At 52.7% G+C, this 27,592-nt stretch overlaps 1 protein-coding gene across 5 annotated transcripts in view; it reads right to left on the bottom strand.

Moving 5' to 3' along the window:
• Window positions 1–244: 244 nt before the first annotated feature.
• Window positions 245–27,592, bottom strand: part of C8H16orf96 (chromosome 8 C16orf96 homolog) — a 44,186-nt gene continuing 16,838 nt past the window's right edge. For 2 of the 5 annotated variants that reach the window (XM_077906427.1, XM_077906430.1), the window contains exons 5-17: window positions 26,247–27,528; window positions 23,580–23,665; window positions 23,155–23,265; window positions 18,845–18,919; window positions 18,269–18,433; window positions 12,618–12,736; window positions 11,888–11,950; window positions 8,733–8,825; window positions 7,666–7,846; window positions 7,410–7,512; window positions 2,340–2,420; window positions 1,484–1,682; window positions 245–369 (exon numbers count right to left, since the gene is read on the bottom strand). In XM_077906427.1, the coding sequence (XP_077762553.1) occupies window positions 354–369; window positions 1,484–1,682; window positions 2,340–2,420; window positions 7,410–7,512; window positions 7,666–7,846; window positions 8,733–8,825; window positions 11,888–11,950; window positions 12,618–12,736; window positions 18,269–18,433; window positions 18,845–18,919; window positions 23,155–23,265; window positions 23,580–23,665; window positions 26,247–27,528 (2,574 nt within the window). In that variant the 3' untranslated portion in view covers window positions 245–353. Of the gene's footprint in view, window positions 370–1,483; window positions 1,683–2,339; window positions 2,421–7,409; window positions 7,513–7,665; window positions 7,924–8,732; window positions 8,826–10,218; window positions 10,434–11,887; window positions 11,951–12,617; window positions 12,737–18,268; window positions 18,434–18,844; window positions 18,920–23,154; window positions 23,266–23,579; window positions 23,666–26,246; window positions 27,529–27,592 lie in introns of those variants that run through there. The other 3 variants (XM_077906428.1, XM_077906431.1, XR_013384878.1) reach the window with 3 other exon arrangements.

The following is a 27,592-nucleotide window of genomic DNA, read 5'->3' as shown; positions in this document are numbered from 1 at the left end:
CTGTCTTCCCAGAATGCAGGGCTAGGGTACCTTAGGACTTTTGCCATGATGGAAAATGTAGCAGAGGCAAGGTTTGCTGTTGATTCTCTGCTGGGACTCGGCCACGGTGGTTCTGGCCAGTGCCTCCGAGAGACTGACCCTGGGGTGGGGTCCTGAGAAGGGACCAGCAGGTCCCCCCCACCCACGTGGAACAGACAAGACCACCCTCTAAAGAGGGCACCAGGCAAGTCACCCTCACCCACAGTCAAAAAAGTGAAAGATTTTATTCTGGGGAGAAGTTGCCAAAAATAGTCATCTGTGTGTGACATGGGGGTGGGTGCAGGGTCTAGGTCGGCCCCAGGAATAGCTTGGCCTCATTTAGACGCAGTCCTTGAAGAAAGAAAAGAGAAGTCAGGGTCTGGAAGTGGGCACAGATAAGGAGCCGGGGACCGTTAGGAAGGAGCGGCACGCCGTGTGCCCAGACTGATGGCCGCCAGGCCCGGGCATCCTGCAGCCCCGGCTCCTCCGTGGGACCCCTGGGCAGTGCACCGCCCCCCAACTCCCTTACCCGCTCAGGGGCCCCGGGGTCCTCTGGTGGATGTTGGTGAGAGGGAGAGTCGTGCCCCAAAGCGACACAGAGGGAAGTTTTTTTGACTTTGTGTAATGCGGTAGACATGTCAGAAGTACAGAGGCACAGAGGGCACAGCTGGACAGAGCCGGGGAGCGGAAAGGAGGAGGGAGAGGAGTCGGGAGGGAGAAGGAAGGATGAGCTGCCTGAGGGGGGGTTCAAGCCCTGCGCACAGCGGCAGAGGCAGGTGCGCGGTCTGCGCTCCGGAGCTGCCCGCTAACCTGCCGGTGGGACACTGTGGCCTGGTCCGTGTGGCTTCCACTGAGCGTACGGGCCGTTAGCACGGGGCTCAGGACGTCAGGCCTGTGCGATTCTGGCCCTCGGTGGGAGAGAACAGTCCCAGAATATTCCAGGGCCACTGCTCTAAGCTCCTCACGACTGGCCAGAAAGTAAATATAAACAGGTTTTAAAAATATCCAATTCATAACCGTAATTACTGGTGGGAATAATCAACATGAAATAAAAAAAAAGGATGCACTCAGTAAAACTTGGTTCCCGTGAGAAACTTGGTCTTGTTAGAAATAAAGGCCCCCAACGAAAACGTGCACGGGCAGTAGCTGTAATTGGGACGGACTCTGATGGAGCCATTTCAGCAAAATAAAAAGGAAAATGACTGTATTTAAAAGCACGTTAGCTGGTGTGTTGAAAACTGGTCAAGAAATTATGTTGGCTTAGTGGAAAATTCAATCTAGAAAGCTGCGTTCTCCACGAAGTGTAGGATAAGGAGGATTGTGTTGTGTGGATTTCTATGCATAGAGTTAAAATGGCCAGTGGGTCAAAAGGAGTCCCTTATGGAGGCTCCCGGGCCAGGCTCAGGGCCAGGCTCTTCGGGCAGGGAAGGGGAGGGGAGGTAGGGGTGCGGCACGCAGGGCTCACAGACTGGTGGGCTCCTCGGAGGGCTGCGTGCTGGCTCGGGGCCGAGGGTGCCAGGCGGGCCCTGGAGCCTGCTGGGCGGCCCGCAGGGAGGGCGTCAGTGGTGGGAGCAGTGGCAGGGGCGGCAGCGATGGAGGCCGAGCTGGCATCGTAGGCGGGGGGCCCGGGGCAGCCGAGCGCACGCTGCTGTGGGGGTGCAGGGCTGGGAGGGGCAGGAGAGTCATGATGTCCCAGGAGCATTCCCAGGGGTGGGGGTGAGGCTGGCCTGATGGGATCATGCCCGATAAAGAAACGAGAAGCCACGACATGGCTCACCCGGTCCCAGGCACCCTAAGCCTCCCCGGGGTGGGGCGGTTTGACCCCGGATAAATGACACCAGGACAGACGCTGCCCTGGCCGTGGACTTGGAGCCGAGGATCAGGGTTGCTGTGCCTCAGCTCCATGCCTAAGCTGGGGGAGCCGTGCCCACCTCCCAAGCTTGGCTGAGGGCCCCAGGGGAAGACGAGGGAGCTGTTGGGCATGCACGATGCTGGTGCAGGGGAGAGGCTTCAGGGGAGCCCCCACGGCTTGGCTCATGGGGCCCCAGCAGAGAGGCCCAGGACCACGAACGGGCTCCTTATCCCACCCTGGCAGCTAGCTAGAGACCCGCGGGCCCTGGGACGGCCTGGGCGGGAAGCCCCGTGGAAGGTCAGCTACAAGCCCAGGAGGGCTGCAGGCCACGGCCAGGAGCTGGGTGTGTGTGTGTGGGGGGGGATCCATGGGGCCTTCCTGTACCCTGGCGAGGCAGGACAGGGGAGAGAGGCCTGAGGTGGGGCAGCGATCCCTGGGCAGGGCCGGGATTGGGAGGGCTGGTACTCACGCGGGTAGATGGCGCTATATAAGCTACTGGAGCGTTCCCGCTCGTAGGGGTTCCCAGCTGGGGGGTGCGGAACCTTCACAGCTGAAAAGGAAGAGGCAGGAATGGGTGAGTGTCCTGCGGAGCCCCCCCCGCCACGCCTGCCCCATAGTTTCCCAGGCCTGCCCGCCTCCCCCACACACCTGCCCCTCAGCCTTTGGGGAACACCCCTCCTCACACCTTCTGGGGTCTAGAGTTTCTTGGGCCATAGACGTTCCCACTGGGTCCAGGTGGCCGCGGTGTCTCCACCCCCACCTTCCTGTCCCTCATCATGTGCGTGTGTGAATTTTTTTTTTTTTGAGATAAAATTCACAAGCCACATTAACCATTTATTTATTTTAAAAAAAATTTTAAGTGATCTCTACAATCCCAAGATCAAGAGTCACATGCTCCACCAACTGAGCCAGCCGGGCGCCACACGAAATAACCATTTGAAGCCAGCGCTTGAGTGACATTAAGTTCATTCCCAGTGGTATGCAACCACTGCCTCTGCTAGTTCCAGAACAGCCCGCGCCCCACAAAGGAAACCCGGTGCCCACGAGGCACTCACTCCCCTTGCTGCCTCCCTCAGGCCCTGGCAGCCAGGAGTCTGCTTCTTGTCCCAGCCTTATGCCTGTTCCCAACCGACAGACCCACAGACCGGGGATCACACAATATTTGGCCTCTTGGGTTCTGGCTCTGTCCTTCACCTCTGAACCCAAGGCATCCCTTCTCGGTGTCCAGTCAAGAATCTCCATGACTGGCCGCCCAGACCAAAGGCTGCACCAGAAGAGGTGGGACCATGGGAGTAGGGGAGGCGGTGAGAGTGAGGAAAGATGCAGGGGAGGGCCCAGGCCTGGCCCTCAAGACGAGTCACGAGTCACGGGGCACTGAGCTCCTTCCTGTGAAGGACACCAGATTGTTCCTCTGTCCTTCCCTGGGTGTCCTGACAATTTCTGCTTCGAATGTCCTTTCTTCGAAGAATCCTCAGCTCAATAGGGAACACCTCTCCCCAGCCATTCCCTCCCCCACTCCCATGTTTCATCTTACTGAACTTCTTGTTTATTTATACTTATGATCCTCCATGGGGTAGAAACTCTAAGGAAGCAGTGACTTTATCTTGTCCACATTGAGTCTTCCCAGTGGTATCTAAGAGACCCCTGGCACCAGTAAGGGCTCGGGAACGACCAGCTGAATGACCAGGGCCAGGTGGCAGCAGGGTGTGTTGTGTGGATCTCCCTTTTATGGACAAACTCACTGTTCCAGCTGCAGGAGCAAAGGGAGCCACGAGCCTCCACCTGTTAGCCCCTCAGGGGTTGTTAGCAGCTCTGGTCACTGAGGGGGCCCAGGGCCTGGCCCAGGGCAGTGCAGCGCAGCATTTGTTCAGAAGCTCCCCATCGGGTTGGCCTGGACCTTCTCCGGTCTGCTTATTATCTGAGGGTTTCCGCTTGCTCCCCCTCCCCCATCCCTCCGCTAACCACCCCCACCCCCAAACCCAAACTACTCTCATTCCTCACTCAAGGTCTGCATCAGCTGTTCCCTGAGCCTGAACTAACCCCAGTGTGCTTTGTGGGTTCTGCGTACACCAAATGTCCAGTTCAGGGGTACTCTCTGGCCCCCTGCTCTGACCCCCCACTTGGGACCTGGATCCCTCCACAGATCTGAGGCAGGACCAGCCAACCTGCTGACCAGTGAGACTGTCACACTGCTTCCCTTCCAGGTGAAGGACGGGGGACCAGGGCCCAGTTTCAAAATTGAGACTCAGTGAGGCTTGGAAACCCAGCTCTGACCCAGCACCCCCCTTGAGGTCCTGCTGATGCCCTGGGCTCTATAGGTCAGAGCCTGAACTCACCACCTGACCACCACACCTGCTCCTCCTGGACCCTCCCAACTTCCCAACTCTGCGACAGCCAGAAGCTGAGGAGTGGGGAGGCTCTCAAGAGGAGGGAACCCTAAGCTCCGGCAGATGAGAAAGGTTCTCCAGGACTTCGGGGCAGGCACACAGCCTGGGCAGAGGCCCGTGAGTGGGAGATAGCCAGGCTCACTGACTGACGAGCAAACGGTTCTGAGACGCTAGAGGGAGGGGCAGATGGGGGGCAAGGGGCCCCCTCCAGATTGGCCGAGGAGCCTGGACTCTGACATCAATGCCCCTGAAATGTGCCCGTCTTAATCCTCAAAACCTGTCACTGTGTCACCTGACTTGGCAGAGGGGGCTTTGCAGATGGCATCGAGTTAAGGAGCCCGAGACAGAGAGGATCCTGAAGTATCCAGATGGCCCAATGTAATCGCAAGGCTCTGGAGGGAGGCCAGAGGGTGAGAGTCAGAGGAGGGGAGGGGAGCACGGAACAGAGGCTGGAGGGGCACATCTTGAGATAGAGGAAGGGGGGCCGTGAGACCAGGAACGCAGCAGGCCCCTGGCAGGTGGAAACGGGGCAGAAACAGAGTCTCCCCAGGGGAACCGGCCCTGCTGACACCTTGATTTTAGCCCTTGTAAGACTCATTTCAGATTTCTGACCTCCAGAACTAAGATAAAATAAATTTGGGTTAAGCCACTGGATTTGCAGAAACTGGTTACAGCAGCCATAGGGAACATACTGACGGTTCTGAGCTGGGGAGCAGCCGGGTCACAGGGTCGCGGCGCGTGTTTTAGGTGAGGAGGTTTGAGGCTGGCACCCCGCCCCTGCTGCCGCCTCCTCTGTCCTCCCTGATCCTGCCTGAACTTAGCCTTCCTTCCAGGGCACTCCTCTGAAAGTCCAGCCTGCTGACCACCAGCCTCAGTGCGTCCACCCCCCTCCTGTGGGGGCACCGGTGTTCCTCTGCCCTGGCCTGAGCTCCTGACTCAGTGCAAGCGTCTGGAGGGCACAGGCCGCCCAGGTGCCCCTCAGTGTCCCCTGTGTCTTGGCAAAGGGCTGAGTACAGGGCAGGGCACATTGGACGGTGATCTGAATGGACGAACACATCCGGGGCCAGCCTGGACCTGGGCGGGGCTCACGCTGGCTCGTTTGGGTTTAGATTTTGAGACTGTTTTGGATTAGAATGTTCTTTTGAGTAAATAAATGAGGGATAAAAGCAATCCTGTTGACAGATCTGGCCACAGGCAGGTTTCTGATGGATCCCTAATGCCTATTAGACTTTGGTGCTTGTAGCAGGACAAAGCAGTTGAGGTGCTGTGATTCAGTCCTGCTTTGCTGCATGGGTCTCAGAATGAATGGGCCATGGGGACAGAAGCTCCCCCCCCCCAGGTGACAGCCCAGGGGAGGTGGGCAGAGGGCCCTGTCCCGTGCATGAGTGGGTAAGGGCCCCTCCACCAAGGGTGCATGCGGCCCTCACCTGCCTGTTTGCACAATGCCTCAGCGTGTTGCTGCCAGCTGAAAAGAGGCAGTGCAGGCAAGAAATCGGGGCTCATTAAATATTAGCCACCGTTGTTATTACCCTGCCTGGTGACCCAGCTTCACCTGAGCCTCCTCCTAACAGCAGCTGCTGCCAGGGGCCGAGCCTTGTCCGGGGGCAGCCATTAATGCCACATGGGCCAGATCCGTGCTGGGGGACTGCAGGCCTCAGGCAGTGTCCCACCCACTTGGGCCAGGGCAGGGAGCTGCAGAGGGTTGACCGGTGGCCCTCAAAAAGATATGTCCCCAGAACCTATGAACATAACCTTACTTAGACAAAGGGTCTTCTCGGATGTAATTAAGGATCCTGAGATGAGCTCATCCCAGGTTAAGCTGGGCCCTAAACCCAATGACAAGTGTCCTTAAAGGAGACAGAAGAGAAGACCCAAGGGAAAGGCCATGGGAAGACAGAGGCGGAGACTGGAGGGACAGGACCACAAGCCAAGGACCGCGTGGCACCGCCACAAACTGGAAGAGGCAGGAAGGAGCCTTCCCTAGAGCCCCGGGAGTGAGCACAGCCCGGGGACACCTAGATTTTGGACTGCAGGCCTCCGGAACTGTGAGAACGTCTGTCGTCTCCAGCTCCCCAGTCTGTGGCCATTTGTTGCCGCCCCAGGACACTAACGTGGGCTCTTTGTCCTTTGACCAGCACTGCCAATTAAACAGTCCCCTTTGCTTTCCTTACGTGTCTGGTATTTCGTCCTCAGGTCAATGGGAACAATGTGGGGCGAGAACAAATACCGTGGGCAGAACTTAACCCTCTCGCCACCTTAGGGCTCCAGGGTCACCCCCCACCCTGCCATGGGGCAGGGTATGGCTCCCAGCCAGGCAAAACTGAGAATTCCTCTTCCCGAAGAACACCCCCAAAGGCTGTGCAGAGAAGGTACCCTTCTGGGACCGCTGGCCCACTGCTGGAGCCGAGGCCTTGAGGCCTTGAGGCCTTGAGTCCCTGGTAGTCCTGGTAGGAGCCAGCTGGAGTTGGGGTAACAGAGGAACTGATTCCATGTGTCCCCTCCACCCCCCTCACCGACCCAACCCTCACATGCCCGGGACCTAAGACACAGGCCTCCAGGGTCTGTTCACGTCTCTTCATCATGCCCAACCCCTTCCCAACCCCCACCCCAGGCCGACTGACCTTCCTGAGTTCCAGCTGTGCCTGCCTTCCAGCCACAACGGGATCTTTGGACCCACTATGTCCTCCACCTGGACCACTCTCTTCCCACCGGACCTAGCTAACCCCTTCCTTCATCAGTCCTTCTCACAATTCTCCCGTCCCCAGCCCAGGATCCCTCTTTTGTGAGGCCACCTGGCACTCCTCCCTAGGCCAGCATCCTTTGTCACCAGGGTCCTGGCCTTGGGTCAGCTATTCACTGCTGTTCTAAACAATAGATCTTAGCCCTCAGGTTATTTGCTTACAGTCTGCTTCTCCCACTCACTGTGGAAACCCGGGGGCCACAGCCCATCTTTCTTTGCCCTGCCCTCTCCCCACCTCCCCAGTGCCTGATGCAGTGCCTGGCATACAGAACCCCATTTTTGCAAATGGCTGTGTCAGGACCCCCCAGTTCGGGATGGGGCCAGCTCTGAGCCCTGCCTGCATCCCCCCTACTCCCCAGCAAAGCCAGGGCACCCAGGACAGGGGCTCCCAGGAAGCCCTGACACCTCTCACCTGCCAGCTCCTTCTCAACACTGGTCAGAGGCCGTGGCCCATCCTGGCTGCTCATTCGGCCCTTGTACAGGATCCCATCCACTCCCAGAATGTCCACCTCGGCCTGTTGGATGGCCCAGGCCCAGGTCAGGGAGTGTCCTTGCCTGCCCCTCTCAGACACACAGAGGCCCAGAGGCCCAGCAGACAGAGCACAGCCACCCCCGCCTCCCCCCCCACATCCCGAGCTTCCCTCACCCAGGGCGTTGGCCACACTCACGGTGTCATAGTCCAACACCTCGGGGTCCCCATAGGGGTAGAGTGTTGACAGGTCATATGAGTTGAACTTGAGGTTGGTATCTTTGCCGGGGCCGTCACCCCAGTCCTGCTGGGACCTCAGTGGATCCAGACTCCTGTCCTGGTCTCCAAGGTCCTGGAGATGCTGTAGCCGCCGCTGTTCCCTGGGGTCGGGCAGGTAGGACAGCAGCCACTGGGAGGACCCTCTGCCCCGGAGGAGCATCAGGATGGGCCCAAGGGCCTGCGCAGTAGCAAGGCCAGACTGGAATTTCTTCCAGCTTGGGTTTGGGGGTCCTTGGGGCTGCTGGGTGGGTATGGACAAACACAGTCGGGGCAGAGGGGAGAAACAAAGGCCTCTGCTCCCCCAGACTCAGCCATCCCCGGGGGCTCTGGTCTGGGCCACCAACAGAAGGCTTTTCATCCTTGATCTCAAGGAGTCAGGCACAGGAAGGTGGGGGTGTCGGGCAAAGGCCTCCACAGCCATCTCCTCTCCGCAGCTTCATTGTTGGTCAGCCCTCACGTCCCCACCTCAGCCCGGGGTGCAGTGGGATGTCAGGAGGTTGAGGGGGGCTGGGATCCAAGGAGCCTGCCAGGTGTGATGGGACTCACAGGTCTAGGTGCCAGCTCTGCCACTTACTAGCTGTGACCAGGAGCAGGTGGCTGAAGTTCCCTGAACCTCATTTCCTTCAACCATGAGGCGTGGTGAGGACAGAATGCACCCCAAAGGGAAGGCCCAAGGACCCGCCGAGGCCGGGCAGGGCAAGGCACTTAGCGCAGCCTGTGTGCGGCCACAGCCGGGCCTCCTCCTGGTGGCGGCAGCAATCCTAGCTCAGGGAGCCCGTAGGATCCAGACCAGACTCCTTCCCCAACGGTCCCTGCCCATTAAGGGTGCCCAATGAATGTGCCCATTCCTCTGGGCCACGACGCCCTTGGGCCGTTTGCTGCCCCGCCACCTCCACAAACAGCTCCCCTGCAGACGGCTGGCGGGGCCCGGGGCCCGGGGCCAGGGTCTCCTGGGCGCCTCTGTGCGGCAGACCCCAGCCCACCCACCTCAGCTGTTGCCACTGCAGGTACTCATAGGTGTTGGCGCTGGCTGGCCGCAGCCGCGACAGCAGGTGGCCTTTGCGGATGGTGATGAGCTGCCTGTAGGAGGACAAGTGTTCAGCGGGAGGCCCGAGCGGCCAGCAGACGGCCCCAGGCTCCCTCCTCCTCCAGGAAGTCCACCCTTAAACCCAGCCTTCAGGCTAGAGACATGCACAGCATGGGGCCACCGTGCTAGGGCCCCAGTCATCTTTGACAGTCATAAAGGACAGCTGTTCTGGGCATCTCAGTGGCTCAGTGGTTGAGCGTCTGCCTCTGGCTCAGGTCGGGACCCCGGGGTCCTGGGATCAAGTCCCACATTGGGCTCCCCGCAGGGAGCCTGCTTCTCCCTCTGCCTGTGTCTCTGCCTCTCTCTCTGTGCCTCTCATGAATAAATAAATGAAATCTTAAAAAAAAAAAAAAAAAAAAGAACAACTTTTCTCATTATAAAACTAAAAGCCAGAACAGGTAAATCCTAGAAACAGAATGCAGATTGGAGGTTGCCAGGGTCTGGGGTCTGGGATGGGGAGTGGTCACAAATGGGGCTGGGGTTTCCTTCTGGAAAGTTGGTGGTAATGTTCTGGCACTAAGAGCGGTGGTTACACGATATTGTTGATGCACTAAATGCCACTGACCTGTCCACTTTAACATGGTTAATCTGTGTTATGTGTAATTTACTTCAACAACGACAAAAAAGAAAATAAAATATCAGTTTTCTGAGCAGCGGAACTGTTCTACATGTTGATCTGTGCACACATGCAAAAATTCATCAGGTTGTATCACATTTACATACTTTATTATTTAAGCCACAATAACATTTTTTAAGGTTTTATTTATTAAAAAAAAAGATTTTATTATTCATGAGAGACACACAGGGAGAGAGGCAGAGACATAGGCAGAGGGAGAAGCAGGCTCTCACAGGGGGCTGCTGTGGGACTCAATCACAGGACGCCGGGATCACGCCCTGAGCCAAAGGCAGACACTCAACTACTGAGCCACCCAGGTGCCCCTCACAATGACATTTTGAAGTAATACATATTGTCAGCATTTTAGAAGGGATAGAAAAGCATAAACACAAAAAGCTCTGTAACCACATGACAAATATTTTGATGTGTCCTTCCAGTAATTTTCCCTATGTATTTTTTTTTAACAAAAATAGGATCATAACACACAAACTACTTGATTTTCTCATTTAAGGTATTGTAAACATTTTTCCAGGCCCCTAAATAATTCACAACTGTGTTATCCAATATGACAACCACTGGCCACAGGAGGCTATTTAAATTTATGGTTAAATTTAAATAAAATTTAAATCCCATACTCCGGTGCATGTGGCCAGCGGCTACTGCCTTGGACAGTGAGCTATAACCATTTCCGCATCTCAGAAGGTTCCATTAGACCTCCTCCTACAACATGACTTATATTGGCTGACATAAGTGTACTGTAACTCATTTACCACTTCAGATTGTTGCCTTTTCTTCTTTGAAAAACACGATAAATAGGGCAGCCCGGGTAGCTCAGTGGTTTAGCGCCGCCTTCAGCCTAGGGTGTGATCCTGGAGTCCCAGGATTGAGTGAGTCCTGCATCGGGCTTCCTGCATGGAGCCTGCTTCTCCCTCTGCCTGTGCCTGTGCCTCTCTCTCTCTCTCTCTCTCTGATGAATAAATAAAATCTTTAAAAAAAAGATGTAAAAAATACAATAAATAATGCTGCAGCTAGGTATATCTGTGGCTTTAACCAAAAACTCTGGGGATAGGCTCAAAGCCCCTCCACAAACAGGACTGGTGTAGGGTGGTGAGCTTCACAGGTCAAGGGGGCCAGGCTAATACCTGGAGGAAGCGGGGGCCTACAAGATTTGGGCTCTTAAACCCTATTAGAGTGTTGTTTGGTGGTTCTTCAAAGAGTTAACCATTGAGGGACCATGTGACCCAGCACTTCCACCTCCAGGTTTATACCCAAAATAACTGAAAGCAGGTGTTGGAACAGATCTACATAACACGCATGTTCACAGCAGCACTAATCACAAGAGCCAAAGGGATGAATCAACCCAAATGTCCATCAGCATGTGAGTAGATAAACAAAATGTGGGCTGCTCATATAGTGTGATAGGATTCAGCCATAAAACTGGGATGAACACAGACATCCACCACACTGTGCATGAACCTTGAGAACATGATGCTCAGTGAGGGAAGCCAGAACAGAAAGGCACATGTTATGGGACCTCATTCATATGAAATGTCCAGAATAGGCAAATCCATGAAACACAGCTTATTAGTTGTTGTCAGAGACCAAAGGGAGGAGGCAATGGGGGTGGCTGCTAATGAGTTTGGGGGTTCCTTTTAGGGAGAGGAAAATGGTTTGGGATTAGAGGTGACAGTTGCATACCATTGTGAATGTGCATCAAATGCCACTGAATTGTTCACTTTACCTATTTTTAAAATAAATTTACCTATTTTTTAAAGCTTTATTTATTTATAAGAGACACAGAGAGAGAGGCAGAGACACAGGCAGAGGGAGAAGCAGGCTCCCTGCAGGGAGCCCGATGTGGGACTTGATCCCAGGACCCCAGGGTCATGACCTGAGCCAAAGGCAGACATCAACCCCTGAGCCACCCAGATGCCCCAGAATTGTTCACCTTAAAGTGGTTTGTCTAGGGACACCTGGGTGGCTCATTCCATCATGTGTTGGCCTTCAGGTTAGGTTATGATCCTAGAGTTTGAGGATCCAGCCGGGCATGGGGCTCCCTGCCTGCTTCTCCCTCTGCCCCCACCCCCAAATAAATAAGTAAAATGGTGTATGTGAATTTCACCTAAATATATAGAAGTTTTAGACTCTAAAAATATGCTCTAGGAGCTCCCACAAAGTTCACCTCTTCCCCAGTTTCCTTCTATCCTTGTGCTTTTGGAGACGCAGCGGGCACCAGGCAGGGCTGGCCAAGGAGGGGATCCCAGTGCCCCTGCCTGGGAGCAAATGGAATGAAGGGTACAGACTGCTGTATATGGAGGGATGAACATGGGAATGCTGGACCTAGAGCCCTGGCAGGCCTGCCGGGCTAGGGCAGCCCCCCTGCAGGGGAACCCGGGGTGGGGGTGGGGGGCCTGGGCACCTCCTCGCGGCGGTACTCACGGGCCAGTCATCAGCTCCACCTGCCGGTCGCAGGAGATGCACTTCACCTGCTCAAACAGTTTCCTAGAAGACAGGCGGCCCTCAGCTGTGGCTCGGTGGGGGCGGGTCTGCTCCCCAGGGTCAGGACTCCCCTCCACACCCTACTCCCCTGCTGCCCGGCCCAGCTCAGCGCAAGTCAGCTCTGCTAGTTCTGCTGGTGCCTATCCTGCGGCTGCCCGGGGCACAGGTGGGGCTATAGTGGGTGCAGTTTATGTTCCTGCCCCAAGCACGATGGACTAAGTCTTTAACACCAGGGGCCTTCTGGAAAGGTGCCCTTCACAGGCGACATTGGGAGGCATGAGGGGTCATCTGAGGACGGAAGACCTCTCCCCCCTCCCCCAACACTGAGACTCTATCTGGATGGGGTGGGGGACATAGCAACAGGGCTCCAGTCTCAGATCCCCAGGCTCCCAGGGAGGTCTTGCATGGCCCCTACCCTCCGTGAGGCTTGGTGTCTTTCAAGGCAAGAGGGCTTTGGAGCAGATGTGTTCCTGGAGCCACTCTGAGCCCCTGGGTGCCCTCCACCTCCTCCCCCAAGCTGGTAAGCCCCATCCCCTCTCCCTGGGTCCACAGCTCTGCAATTCTTCCTCCCAGAATCCACAGGGACACCACTCGGGTTCCCCCTCTGGAGAGAGGGTCTCCTCTCCCAGAGGGTCTTTGGGAGCTGCACCCCTACCCAGGAGAGGCTCACTTCCTAAAGCCGGCGGCACTATCGGGGTCGAATCTGAGGCCTTCAATCAGGAGCTTCCCGACTATTTTCCAGATCTCATCCACATCCTTCTTCAGATGGTCCAAATCACTGTGGACAAGCTGTAAACAGCCAGAGGGAAGAAAGGAACGTTAGTCAACTGATTCATACCCCTTGTGGTTCCAGAAAAGGATCTGCAGCAAAGTTCCACGGAATCTACCAAGATTAAACAGGAACAGTGTGAGGAGGTCAAGGAAAGGGGAGAAAGCTAACCTAAGCCTAAAAAGCTCCGGTTAAGGTCACACCCCTAATTCATGCCATTGGTGGAGTGGAGTGGCCAAGTGAGCTCTGAACCCCCCAGTGTAGGCAACCTCTAACCCAGTTCTTGTCTATGGATTTACCTGTTCTGGACATTTCATATAAATGGAATCACACAAGCTGTGGCCTTTGGGGTCTGGCTTCTTTCACTCAGCATCATGTTTGTAAGGTTCACCCAGGTTGCAGAATGAATCAGTTTTATTTCTCTTTATGGTTGGATAATATTCCATTGCATGGATAGACCACATTTTGTTTGTCCGCCCATCAGTTGGTGGACATTTGGGTTGCCTCCACCTTTTTCTATTGGAAATAGCGCTGTTACAAACATTTGTGTACAAGTTTTTGCATGGACCTGTTTTCATTTTTCTTGGGTATATACCCAGGACTGGAAGCGCTGGGTTGTGTGGTGATTCTAACTTTTTGGGAAACTGCCAGACTGTTTTTCACGGTGGGACTTGTGAATTTTTAAAGTGTTCCTTCTTGGGGCAGCTGGCTGGCTCTGGTAGACCATGCAACTCTTGATCTCTGGGTCCTGAGTTCGAGCCCCACATTGGGTATAATCTAAAGTGTTCCTTCCAGAGCCCACATTCTGATCTCTAAATACCACTCCCCATTAAAAGGAACCAGGACTCTAGAGAAATGATAGAATCATGTCTGAGGAAGGGAATGTTGAAGATGAGCCTGGAACATCTTGTCATTTAAAGGAGCAAAATGGGGACACCTGGGTGGTTCAGCGATTACACACCTGCCTTCAGCTCAGGGCCTGATCCTGGGGTCCCGGGATCGAGTCCCACGTGAGGCTCCTTGCATGGAGCCTGCTTCTCCCTCTGCCTGTGTCTCTGCCTTTGTCTGTGTCTCTCATGAATAAATAAATAAAATCTTTAAAAAAAATAAATGAAAGATCAAGACAGCTTTCTGAGACAGATGGCCAGCTCACAGGCCGAAGAGGACACCACGGGGGCAACCAAATAAATAGTAACCTAGCTGATTGAATGAACTGAATTTATGAAAATCCACGATTCACAGTGACAGTCACAAAAAAGAAATAAAAAACAACAGAAACTGCCATTTGCCACAATATATTGGAGAAATCTATAGCAGCGATATCATTCCTGAACACCGGGAATCATTGTTCTCGTCTTCCCTGCAAGAACCATATTTCAGGGTAATCTGCTCAAGCTGATGAGGGGGAGCACTTCCTTAAGGATTTCCAGCTAGTAAATGGAGTAGCAGTGGTATAATTAGAGAACTTGTCACCTTGCAACCCGTGAAATAACAAGTTCAGGCAACAATCCTCAATTTATGAGGAAAGTACTAGGAGAATGGCCAATGAAGCAAAAGACATTTCCAGGGTGCCAAAGGGTCACCCCCAAATCACTTAGTGCATATAAGAGGGGAATGGACCTTTACTCTGGTGACATCAGCCTAGCATTGCTGGGCTCTGATGAATCTTTGCCTCAGCACCAAAGGGACCACCCAGCCAGTGTGACCTATCTGCCAATCCCAGGCTACACAAAGTGCATGGCACCCCAAGAAGAATCTTTCCTTCAACTTCCTATTTTTGTTGTTGTTGTTTTAAAGATTTCCATCCATTTATTCATGAGAAACAGACAGAGAGACAGAGACACAGGCAGAAGGAGAAGCAGGCTCCACACAGGGAGTCTGATGCAGGACTTGATCCCGGGACTGGGATCACACCCTGAGCTGAAGGCAGATGCTCAACCACTGAGCCACCCAGGTGTCCCCCAACTTCCTATTTTGAAAACCTCCAACTCTACAGGAAAGTTGCAAGGATAGTCCAAAGGACACTCATACATCCATTTAATCAACTTTTCACATTTGACCACATTTTCTTTATCTACACGTGTGTGCATCTGTTTGTTTCCTGAATCACTTCAGAGTGAACTGCAGACATCATGATATATCACCCCTACCTTAAACAGAGGATTATCCCATGATTCAGCAATTCCACTCCTGGCTATCTACCCCAAAGAACTGAGAACAGGCGTTCAAACAAAGACGTGTACAGGTATGTTCGCAGTGGCAGTATTCATCACAGTCAAGGGTGGCAATAACCCAAGTGTCCACCAACAGATGAACAAATAAACAGAATGTGGTCTACTCTAGCCGAAAGAATATTTTTCAGCTGTAAAAAAAGAATAGAGATCTGATCCATAAATGAACTTTGAAAATGCGATGCTAAGTGCAAGGAACCAGTCACAAAAGGTCACAGATTGTATGATTCCACTTACATGCAATGTCCAGGACAGGCAAACTCACAGGGACAAAAAGTAGCCCAGGGGCTGGGCAGAGGAGGGAGTGGGAAGGGGCTGCAGACGTGGGTATGGGTCTCTTTTCGGGGATGAAAATGTCTCACCCCTAGACAGAGGTAGTGCTTGCATAACACTGTAAATGTACTAAATGGCCTGGATTTAGTCACTTTAAAATGGTTAATGGGGGGATCCCTGGGTGGCTCAGTGGTTTGGCGCCTGCCTTTGGCCCAGGGTGTGATCCTGGAGTCCCGGGATCGAGTTCCGCATCAGGCTCCTGGCATGGAGCCTGCTTCTCCCTCTGCCTGTGTCTCTGCCTCTCTCTCTCTCTCTCTCTCTGTCTGTCATGAATAAATAAATAAAATCTTAAAAAAAAATAAAAGGGTTAATGGTTAGTTTTAAGTTGTGTGAATTTTGCCACAATTAAAAATAAATAAAGACAAGAAAAAGCATTTAATACAACACCAAAGGGGATCCCTGGTGACTCAGAGGTTTGGCAGCTGCCTTTGGCTCAGGGCGTGATCCTGGAGTCCTGGGATGGAGTCCTGCATCGGGCTCCTTGCATGGAGCCTGCTTCTCCCTCTGCCTGTGTCTCTACTTCTCTCTGTGTGTCTCTCATGAATAAATAAATACAATCTTTAAAAAAAATAAAACAACACCAAAAATTTACAAAACTTTCTATTAGGAAAAAAAATTCAAACACACAGAAAAATGAAAAGACTAGAATCATTAACCCCCATATATCCACTGTCTGGAATTCATCGCTGTTAACAGGTTGCTATATTGGCCATATATATTTTTTAAATTTTAAAAAATATTTATTTATTTGAGAGAGAAAGAGAGAGAGAGAGAGAGAATTTGAGCCAGTGAGGGGAGGTGTAGAGGAAGAGGGAGAGAGGATCTTCAAGCAGACTCCTTGCTAAGTAAGCAAGGAACACAATGCAGGGCTCCATCTCTTGACCATGAGATCATGACCTGAGCTGAAACCAAGAGTTGGATGTTTAACAACGGAGCCATCCAGGCACCCCATCTGCCTTAGTTTTTCGATGGAGATTGATTGATTAGTTTTAAAGATTTTATTTTTAAGTAATCTCTATACCCAACATGGGGCTTGAACTCACAACTCTAGATCAAGAGTCACAGGCTCCCCCGACCGAGCCACCCAGGCAACCCTGATGGAGGATCTTTTAAAAACCTACAGAGACCAGGGGCGCCTGGGTGGCTTAGTTGGTTGAGAGTCTGACTCTTGATTTTGGGTCAGATGATTATCTCAGGGTCTTGAGATCAAGCCTCATGTCGGCTTCCATGCTGGGTGTGGAGTCTGCTTGAGATTCTCTCTGCCTCTCCTTCCCCCTGTACCCCGCTCACGCAGTGCTCTCTAAATACATGACAACCCTACAGAAGTCATGATACCTCACACATAAATACTGTCGTACTCGTGAGGACGTTTTCTTTTCTTTTTAAGATTTATTTATTTTTAGAGAAAGAGAGAGCTCAAGAGTGGGGAGAGCGGCAGTAGGGGGGGGGGAGAAATCCTTAGGCAGACTCCCTGCTGAGCACGGAGCACAATGTGGGGTTTGATCTCATGACCTGAGCTGAAACCAAGTGTCAGATGCTTAACCAACTGAGCCATCTCAGCGCCCTTCATGAGGACATTTTCTTAATGACCGCAACGCTGTAATGACACCTAACACACGAACAGTAATTCCTGACTTTGCTCTAATTCCCAGCCTGTTTATAGAGTTGGCACAACTGAACCAGGACACAGGTCAGGTCTCCTCATGAGCTGCATTTGGTTGTTTTGTGTCTGGAGACACTTTTAGAATTCTTTTTTTTTTTTTAAATTTTTATTTATTTATGATAGTCACAGAGAGAGAGAGAGAGGCAGAGACACAGGCAGAGGGAGAAGCAGGCTCCATGCACCGGGAGCCCGACGTGGGATTCGATCCCGGGTCTCCAGGATCGCGCCCTGGGCCAAAGGCAGGCGCCAAACCGCTGCGCCACCCAGGGATCCCTGGAGACACTTTTAATCTAGAACAGTCTCTCTGTCTCCACTTTTTCCCCCACCCTATCATTGAATTATTGAAGAAAAATAGGTCAGTTGTTCTGTAGATAACCAGAGTCACCTGGGCTGCAAATTCTGCATTGATTTTTGTGATTTTTATGATGAATGCGTCTCCAAGAGAAACATGTCCTGTGTCTGTTGTGCTTGTTGTGACCCACAATGACCAGAGTCATAGGTGCCCAGTGCATAGCTGATGAACGAAGAAATCCTCGTTTTGTGGATGAGAAGGCTGAGGCTCAGTGAGGTTACACAACTCACAGCACATGGCTGCTTGGGCAGAGCTCGGGCTCCCACCAGGGCTGCTGGATTTGGAACCCAAGCTGCTGGAGCTCCGCAGCACTGTAACTGTGCTGGTCTGATAGTTCCTGTCTCTAGGGGATGGTACAAATCAAGACAGGGGCTGACTCATTCTCGACATTTCTCCAAAGTCTGGCTTATCATAGGTGGTCAGTAAATGATGAAAGAATAAATGATCAGCAGGCCTCCCCCCATCCCCACAATCCTACCATGCCCCTTTGCTCACCCAGGAGGGAAAGTTCTGGTAGTCAGCCTCCAAGATGCTCCCTGCCCATACCTCTTGGTACTCACACCCTCTCACATGGAGTAGGGCTGGTCTATGGAAGCACAAGATGCTACAGGAATGATGCGGTGTGGCTAAGTCAGAGACAACAATGCAGCTTCCATTGGGCTATCCTGGGTCGCTCACTCTGGGGAAGCCATGTCGTGAGGCTGCTCAAGCAGCCTTAAAGGGAAGTTTGAGTGGCAAGGAAGTGAGGCATCTTGTTGATGGCCACTGGAGGGTGCTATCTTGGAAGTGGCACTTCAGAGGACCACAACCCCAGATGGCATCTTGACTACAACCTCATGGGAGAACCCAAGTTACTCAGCTAAGCTGCTCCCCAATTCCTGACCCTCAGTACCCCGAGCATTTGTTGTTTCAAGCTGCCACATCTCAGGGTTACTTGTTACACAGCAGGTGATAGCTGCTACAGGGTACTCACCTTGGTGCTCACATCCTTGCTCAGCTGCTCCAGAGCCTTCTTCCAGTCATCCTCGTGGGTCACAACCCTGAAGAGCATGCCCTGAATCATCTCGTTCAGCTCTGTTGCCACCGTCTCCAGGTCAGCCCGGCTTGCCTTGCTTGCCAGGGTGCTCCTGTCAGCTTTCTAGAGACAGAGGGGACTCAGGGAGCCAGGGCTGCTGGGCTGGGAGCAGGAGGAAGCTGGGGGATCTGACCACTCTGGTCTGTATTTTTTAGTCTGGGACCCTGAATGCCTGGCCTTGGGTTAAATTCAACCCTAGAGTCTAACTGGCTCAAGCATGACTGTCAGGTCTCATTTGAGGTCTTCCTGTGATGGAGAAGCTGGTGTATGATTTTTAGGTTCACGTAATAAATTGTCATTAATCCTGAGTCACAGAAAATAGGAGTTGATAGGATAACTTTGGGGTGGCTCCCCAAGCCCTCATATATGAGAAAAGTGGAAGGAAACTGTGGGAGGTTCTCTGTTTTGTCTTGGCTGGATGACTCCATTGCCCTGGGATGGAGAGCTTGTGGGAGGATCCTCTGCTCCACTCACCTCTTTCAACTCCTGCTCCAGCTCACTTTTGTCCACCTTGTGCATTTCGAGGTTTTTAATTTGAGCATGGACAATCTAAGGACAGAAGCAAAGGGTATGTTCCCCATCCCCGGACCCCTTGGGAATCATATCTCCCTCCCATGTCCACCCCCCACGACGTGCCAGGGAGGGACGACGGGGCCAGGTGGATAGCAGGGAGGGTGGGCATGTCAGAAGGCATGGCCTCCAGGTGCCCAGATCCAAAGGGAAGGAACATGAGCCTTGGGACAAGCTGTTCCAGAGGACGTGGCATCACAAGGACTTGGCTGCACAGAGAGGCAGATCCAAGGAAAGAAAACACAGACCAACATTAACACTTTGGTTCCCTGGATGTTTAAGGCAAGTACAGCTCTTCTGATCTGTAATGGGGTCCTGGTGAGAACTGGAGTCTGTTTATCTTCCAAGCACTTATATGCCACATACACTGCCCCGCTGGCGTATTTCCCATCCCCTTCACTCCGTAGAGTGCCTGCTCTCCACCTCCTGGGCCCTCGCTGTGACAGCAGCAGCAGCTCACCTGCCTTGGGAAGAGCCTCAGAGCCTTACACCTTCTGAGCAATGTCCCCAGAGGGTGGGGCCAGGTTTCCTCCAAAGCTAGAAACAGGCTTCTGCTTCTCCCTTCATATCTGGCTTCCCTCTCACCCTTAGGAAAGAGAGCCCCCAAACTTTTAGCTGGTACCTGGAAGCCCAGAATCATAAATTCATCTCACATCCTCCCTTACAGCTCAGTATGATAATGGGGGTGTAAATGGAAGTGGATAGGAAGTAGGTAGGGAAAAAAAGAAATACTTAATGAAGTATGTCCTCTTTGCTGCTGTCTTGAATGCAGAGGTAATGACTGGAGTGCCCGTAGCCATGTTGTACCTTGAGGTGAGCTTGAGAATGGAAATCACACACCACAGAGCTCTATACCAGCTCTGGACCAACCATCTCTGAGTTTCTTGAATGTGAAAGGGAAATACACTTAACGCTTGCTTAAGTCAGTTTATATGATCTGAAGTTGAACCTAATTCTAATAAATGGCAAATACCATCACATCCACCTTGCCTGGAGATGGGTCCCAAGGTCTACAATGGGAAGTGGAGGTATGGAAGGAAGGCCCTGATATGGCTCAAGCCAAGTTACTTCCTCCAACCCCACGTCAGCAGGAATCCCTGACCTTTTGGAGTTCCAGGCTCAACATTAATACTCAGATCTCCACTTGGCTCCTTCTAGTTAAAATCTAGAAATAAAGGGGAGTAATTATCTGGGAACTTCTTTTTTTTTTTTTTTTTAAAGATTTTATTTATTTATTCATGAGATACACAGAAAGAGGGAGAGAGAGGCAGAGACACAGGCAGAGGGAGAAGCAGGCTCCATGCAGGGAGCCCGACGTGGGACTCGATCCTGGGTCTCCAGGATCATGCCCTGGGCCAAAGGCAGGTGCCAAACTGCTGAGCCACCCAGAGATCCCTATCTGGGAACTTCTAACTTCTCTTTTTTAAAAGATTTTATTTATTTATTCATAAGGGACACACAGAGAGAGGCAGAGACACAGGCAGAAGGAGAAGCAGGGCTCGATCCCAGGACCCCAGGACCACAGGCCTGACCTAAAGGCTGATGCTCAACCACTGAGCCACCCAGGTGTCCCTGGGAACTTCTAACTTCTATTGCTAGGGTTATGAGCACTGCGTTGATTACATGTTTTCCCCAAGATTCACGCCTGCCCAGAACCTGTGAATGTGGCCTTATTTGGAAACAGGGTCTTTGCAGATTATTAGTTATGATGAGGCTGTACGAGATCAGGGCAGACCCTAAATCCACTGACTGGTGTCCTTGTTAGGAGGTGATGTGAAGACAGACTCCAAGGGAAGAGTACACGTGACCACGGAAGCAGAGACTGGAGCAATGCGGCCACAAGCCAAGGAATGCCTGGAGCCACCAGAAACTGGAAGAGGCAAGAACCCTCCCCTGGAGACTTCAGTCGGAGCAATGCCCTGCCAACAATGATTTCAGGCTTTTGGCCTCCAGAATAGTGAGAGAACAGGTCCCTAGTGCTTTAAGCAGTTTGCAATAATCTGCAATAATTTCTTATGTTAGCCACAGGAAGCAAATACACCCAGTGGCAGAACTGGGGTTCAAACCCAGGCCCATCTAACCCAATGCCAGTGCTCTGAACCCCAACACCGTGCCACCCCCCAACCGGGTGAGCTTGGTAAGCTTCTTTGCCTGGATCTGTTCCCTGCTCTTTCCCATGGCACCGATCCCCCTCCTCTCCCGCAGCGTGGAGGGATGAGAAGTGGTGTCTTCTGGCTAATTCTGGCAGAGTTAGCACTCCATACCCCCTGGCCGCCCCATCGGTGTCCTCCCGCACCCAGCCAGAACTCTGAGTGTCACAGCTTGTCCCAAGAGTGGTTTGGGAATGGAACCTCTGGCTTGTAGAAGACCCTTGTCCACTTGCAAAAGGCAACTCCTGTTTTCCATAAAGTCCACAAGAAAGAGTTCTCCCCCCAACTTATTTTCTCACTGGGCTCTCAGTAGGGAAGCTCTCTGCGAGAAGCGCGCCAAGGGGATGGAAGCACTTCGTCTTGACTGGATGGTGGCAGCGTGGCTGCACAATTGGCTCTTAGGCTTAAGACTTGGGCATTTTACTGTGTGTACATTACACTCTGCTTAAAAACAAACCAATGCCACCACTGCCCCCTGCACACACACGCATACACACACACACGCAAACACACACACACACACACACACACACACACACACGCATGCACGAAAGGGCCTGGAGGGTCCGGCTTGCTGAGGCATCGCCAGCCGCTAGCAGAGTGGTGGCGCAAAGTGGAGGCTGGTAGCACTGGCTCAGTGGGTGGGTAAGAGGATTTCTTGTGCTACCTGTTATGTTCCTGATATTTCTTGCGGACATACAGGGAAAACCGTAGCAGCCCCGTTTCTTCCCTGCTCCAGATGTTGCGGGTGAGAACCGCGGCAGATGTGCCTGTCCTCCCCCATTTCTCCAGGCAGGGCTCCACAGGGCTGCTGGCTTCCTGTGGCTTGCATTCACTTGAGAAATATTTAACGGAACACATGCTGTATACGAAACCCTGCCCCAGGTCTTTCCAGGGTTAACTTTTATAAACAACAACTTCCCCTCAGCACAGGGGCAGGAAGCCCAAAGGCTGACTTGCAGTTTCCCTCGACAAACAATGCTACTTGGAGGCAGACGCCCAGCAACACCGCTCCCACCCCCCCACCCCCCGCCCCTTGCTGGGCACACATCACACGTACCTGGTGTGCAGGCTCCAGTCTCCGTGGGGGAAGGCACTTGTCCCCCCGCAGGGCAGTGACAGCGAGGGCCCAGAGCTGGCCCCAGACAAGGCAATTCCTGATCTCGGCATTCACAAAGGCCTGAGCTGGCAAGCCCGCCACCCTCTGCCCACACACTCCACCCTTGCTCAGGCTGGGAACTGGTTCCCTTTTCAGGAGACCTTTCCCTGCCACGTTGCCATGTCTGTGTCCTAGCCTGATGCCTCTGTGTGACAGTCTCTGGAGGGGGAGATAGGCCTTCCCCCTGTGTCTCCTTCATCCTAAAGCATCCCACCAAGCCCCCAGACTTGGAATCAGAAGTCCCCATGGGAACCATCTGCAATGAATCTGCTTGGAGTTTTGTGTCTTATGCTCTGGGGTAAGGTCACGTCCTCCTGCTGGGCATGACCGTGAGTCGTCCTCCAAGTGGGTATGCCTCTGAGACAAGGCACAGACCGGACTGGTCCTGAGGACCATCAGGCCAGCTGGGTCAGACCCTCCAGGCCCATAGGAGAAGGTGTCGGCGAGTGAGCCCCAGCTAGGCACTCTGTCTGCACAATTGTGGTGTCAGCAAATCTGCCGTTCCGGAAAGACGCTCCTCCACCCCCGCCCTGATGCTGAGAACTCACAAACGAGCTGGGTTTAAGGGAAAACGTTATAAACCTAACACTTGGTGCAAGAAATTTTTGTATTCATTCACTGATTCATCCAGCACATTTTGAGCCGTTTGCTCTGAGCCAGGCACCCTTCTGGGGGCTTGTAACCCCACCATCCACAACACAGACATTGCTCAGGCCCTCATTTATATGTTTGGGGGTGGGGGGGTGGGGGGTGGGATTTGTTTGTTTTAACTGAAGTGGAATTCACACAAAGTAAAATACCAGTGCACTGTCCCTGGTTCCCCCCATCTATGTGAAACTTTTGGGAAGGGTCCAAATGTCCAAGTGATGAATCCTCCCCTCAGTTGGCTACTGAAACCCCCAGACCTTTAAGTCATCTAGGCGAATCTGGAGCTTTTCCACTGCCCTGTCCAGCACGAGGTGGTGATCCTTTATTATCTCTATTTGGTGGCCCCAAATTCTCTCGAGTTCCTCTTCCTAAAAAGGGGAGACACAGACACAAAAGCCTCAGCTTCTAAGGTCACAAAAGCCAGGAAGGGGCTTGATGAGCATACCAGGCCGGCACATCTCCAATATGCCCCATGGGTGGCCCCCTACAACCCTCGCCAGGGGGAACCACATGCGCATGACCCACTGGGACCCCTGCACCTGCGAGGTCTGCCTCCTTGGCCCCACTCACTCCCCCGGGCTACCTTTCAGCTACACAACAAATACTGTCCTGGGTCAGGGACTCTGACATTGAGGTGCCTCAAGCCACCATCTCAGAAGCTCCTTCTGCCTGTGGCACTGACCTTCATTCTGGATCTCTGGAGGCTCCCAATCTTTTCCTGTAGTGTGTCCACTGTCGTCCCAAGCTTGGAAGAAGCTCCCAAATTAGCTGAAAGCAAAGGAGGGGGTAGCTGTTGACGGCAGGGACAGGGAAAGATGCTCCATCTAGAGCTCCACCTGCTTCTGAAATGAGTCATCTGACTTGGTGCTGTCCAGCAACGAGAGACTGAGTCTGGGTGGCCTTTGCTGTCATTTAAAATTTTCTAGCAGCTGCGTTCTTAAAAAAAAAAAAAGAAGAAGAAATCATAAAAAGGGGCCCCTGGTGGCTCAGTGGTTGATACTCTGCCTTTGGTAGGGATCCTGGGATTGAGTTCTGCATCAAGCTCCCTGAGAGGAGCCTGCTTCTCCCTCTGCCTGTGTCTCTGTCTCTCTCTGTGTGTCTCTCATGAATAAATAAATAAAATCCTTAAAAATCTTTCAAAAAAGGAGGGGTACCTGGGTGCCTCAGTCAATTAAGCATCTGACTCTTGATTTCAGCTCAGGTCATGATCTCAGGGTTGTGGGATCGATTCCCCTACTAGGCTCCACACTCAACGGGGAGTCTCCTGGAGATTCTCTCTCCTTTTCCCTCTGCCCCTCATCCTTGCTTATGCATGCACGTGCTCTCTCTCTCTCTCTCTCAAATAAATAAATAAATAAAATCTTAAAAAAGAATATGAAAGTAATAAATTTAAATTTATTATTATATTATTATTTATAAATTTAAATTTAAAATGTGAAGCCATAATGGCCCAAATTCTACTTCTGACAAGCCGCCATTTTTGTTAAGAAGTTTGTAAACATATTTTGGCTCTGATTTCTCATACCTTCCTAGGTGTGTCCTGTACATTAGTTTTTAACTTCTTGTCTGGAACTTGATATAGGTTACTTTTTTTTTTTTTAAACCCCTCTCCTTCTTTGTTAAAAACCTCTTTGTATCTTGTGATGAGATAATGCACTCCATATACTCTCATAAATAAGGTGCTTTGTAGTTTCATTCAGGACCTTTTTTTTTTCAAGTATTCTCTATTCCCAACATGGGGCTCAAGCTGACAATGCCGAGATCAAGAGTCATATGCTCCACTGACTGAGCCACCCAGCCACCCCCAGCTTAAGGGCCTTTTCTGAGAAGGGAGTAAATTCCAGAAAGGCCTTCCTAGACCTGTGGTATCTAATAGGATAACCAGGAGGTACATGTGGCTGTTGGGCACTTGACATGGGGTGAGTTCCAGTGCAGATATGCTCTAAGTGTGAAGCGCATGTTGGAATTGGAAAGCTTAGTAAGGAGATAGGAACATAAAACATCTCAATTTTTTATCACATATTGAAATCATACTATTTTGAATATATTGGGTTAAATAAAATATCAAAATTAAGTTTCCCTGCTTAAATTTTTTTTTTCAAATATTTTACTTATTTACTTGAGAGAAAGTGAGAGAGAGAGGCAGAGGGAGAAGCAAGCTCCCCGCTGAGCAGGGAGTCTGACACAGGACTCAATACCAGGACCCCAGGATCATGACCTGAGCCGAAGGCAGGTGCTTCACTGATGGAGCCCCCCAGGCACCCATTTCTCTCATATGCTTAGCTGCACACCAGTCCTCATAGATGGTTTATCTAAGCTGGCTGAAATCCTACAATTTCTTTTCACAATGTGTAGAACAGCACTGCCAATTAGGGGTACCTCCACATAGGGATTTGACTTAATCCAACCACTGTGCTGGGCAGAGAGCAAAAAAAGCAAGATAATGATGCAAACAGTGTAGGGCAATGGGTCTCACAGTGGGTCCCCTGGGCCAGCTGCTGGAATGAGAAAGAGATGCAAATTCTTGGGCCCTGCCCAGACCGACCAAGTCAGAAACTCTGGGCTGGGGCCCCTGCAATCTGTGTTTTCCCCAGCCCTCTGCGGATGGGATGCCGAGGGGAGCACAGGGTTGAGGACTATTAGACTAGGCTATCCTGCCCTCCACTCCCCTCAGCGAGCATTTGCCCATCGTGGGCATAAAATGGGAGCAAAAATCTACTTGTTCTGCTGCCACCCAGAAAGCTTCTGTGGTCTTTAAGGATGCACGTGTTTGCCAGGCAGTTGCTCCTAATCCCAAACTGACCACTTTGGGGTCTGTCTAGAGCCGTGGGACATTCTGGCAGAACCAGACTTACCGAAACACTGTACAGCAGTGCTGTGTTGTACAAGCTGTGGAAAGAGAGTTTTCCTTTTTTATTTTTATTTTTTAAGATTTATCCATTCATTCATGAGACACAGAGAGAGAGAGAGGCAGAGACACAGGCAGAGGGAGAAGCAGGCTCCATGCAGGGGTCCTGATGTGGGACTCCATCCCGGGTCTCCAGGATCAGGCCCTGGGCCTGAAGGCGGCGCTAAACTGCTGAGCCACCAGGGCTGCCCGAGAGTTTTCCAAGGTAATTTTGACATGCAATCTTCCTTCTTCAGTGCCAACTTTAGGCCCTAACCACCCCCTCTCCCCTGTGAGAAGCCCTCGCTGTAATACTCATTGTAAAAGAATGGACTAGCGAGAGACTAATGTGGAGGCCAGAGGAATGAATGTCTAATGGTTAATACAGGTTTTGTTGAGGGAGCTAAATGGGGACGAGGGACTTGGAGGCTGCAGGGAGGGCCTGAGCCAGGCTGGACCTACCTAGATAAGTCAGGCGCTGTTGGAGGTTGGACGACAGCTGGGCAAACTCTTCTTTGAGGGAGTCGTGTCTCAGGGGCATCTGGGCTATGTGGCCCATGGAGTACCTGACGGCCGTCTTCTTGTCTTCAGGGGTCAAGGCCTTTTGGGCGGCCAGCATGGCCTGGGACAGGGTGCTTTCGGGAGGGAGGCCAGCAGCAACATACAGGGAAGAGAGGTCATCTTCGAACACCTGCAAGTCTTCTATCTCTGTATCCTCACTGAAAGAGAAGGCTCCACGGGAAGAGCCTGCACCCAGGATGTCTGCCAAGACCCCTAAGGGCCCCGAGGCAGCCGCGGCCGTTGCTACAGTGGCCAACTTGGTGGCCGGGGCATCTATGATGGCCTTGGCAACAGCCTCGGCTTTCCGGGCTGCTGAGGTGGCAGTGGCTGCATAGGCAGTGGCAGCGGCAGCTGCCATGCCAGCAGTGGTCTTCAACCGCTGGAGGGCAGTCCAGGGAGTTTTAGCAGGTGCTCCGTTGGGGGCCTCAGCCCTGGGGGCCCTGTCCCAAGGGACTGGCATATCATGAGATAAAAATTCTTCCTCATTTTCTAAGACGGCTGGGAGGAGGTTCATCTCTGCCTGGCCAGACTGTGGCCACAGTGAACGGGGCCACGCTGAGCCAAACTCCGTGGCAGGTGGTGGAGCTCTGAAGACCTGGGACTTTGCAGGCAGGGGGCCTGATGCACCCGGGCCAGGCTGCAAGGAGCCTAAGCCCCCGAAGGGCCAAGCGCTACCCCTGGACAAGCTTCTGGGAGGAGGCCAGCTTCTTGGTGGTATAGGCTGAAGCTCTGGGGCAGGTGCAGGCCCGGGGGCAGGCCGAGGAGCAGGGCCAGGCCCAGACCCAGGGACAGGTCCAGTTCCAAGGGCAGGCCAAGGTGGTAGAGTGAACCCAGGTGTCAGGCTGGGCCCCAGCACAGGCCCCAGTGCAGGAACAGACTCAGGCCGCGGCCCCCGCGTGGGCACAGACCCGGGCTCCAGCCCCTGAGGCTGCCCTGGCCCCTCGGCCCCGAGTAGAATAGCTTGGGCAGATTCCTCCTCCTCCAGCTGCTCTGGGACCTCATAATGCCAGACGGTCTCCAGTAACCTGGGCTGCAGGATGGCCTCTGAGATCTGGACATGACCAGCAGCTTCCAGGGAGCTGCTAGGGGTCTGGGGCTGCTCAGTGTCTGGATGCCGCTCTGCAAACTTCCACAGCTCCGAATCCTCAAACGGTGATAGACTAGGTCCCCTTGCAGAAGTCCTCTGAGGAAAAGGGGGTGAGGCTGGCCAGGGCTGCTCCAGGCCAGCTCAGTGGGCACCCGCCTGC

Source organism: Canis aureus, chromosome 8 (genome assembly GCF_053574225.1).
Source record: "Canis aureus isolate CA01 chromosome 8, VMU_Caureus_v.1.0, whole genome shotgun sequence".
Taxonomy (NCBI): domain Eukaryota; kingdom Metazoa; phylum Chordata; class Mammalia; order Carnivora; family Canidae; genus Canis; species Canis aureus.
The sequence above is the reverse complement of the archived record's forward strand: the minus strand, read 5'-3'. Positions and strand labels throughout refer to the sequence as shown.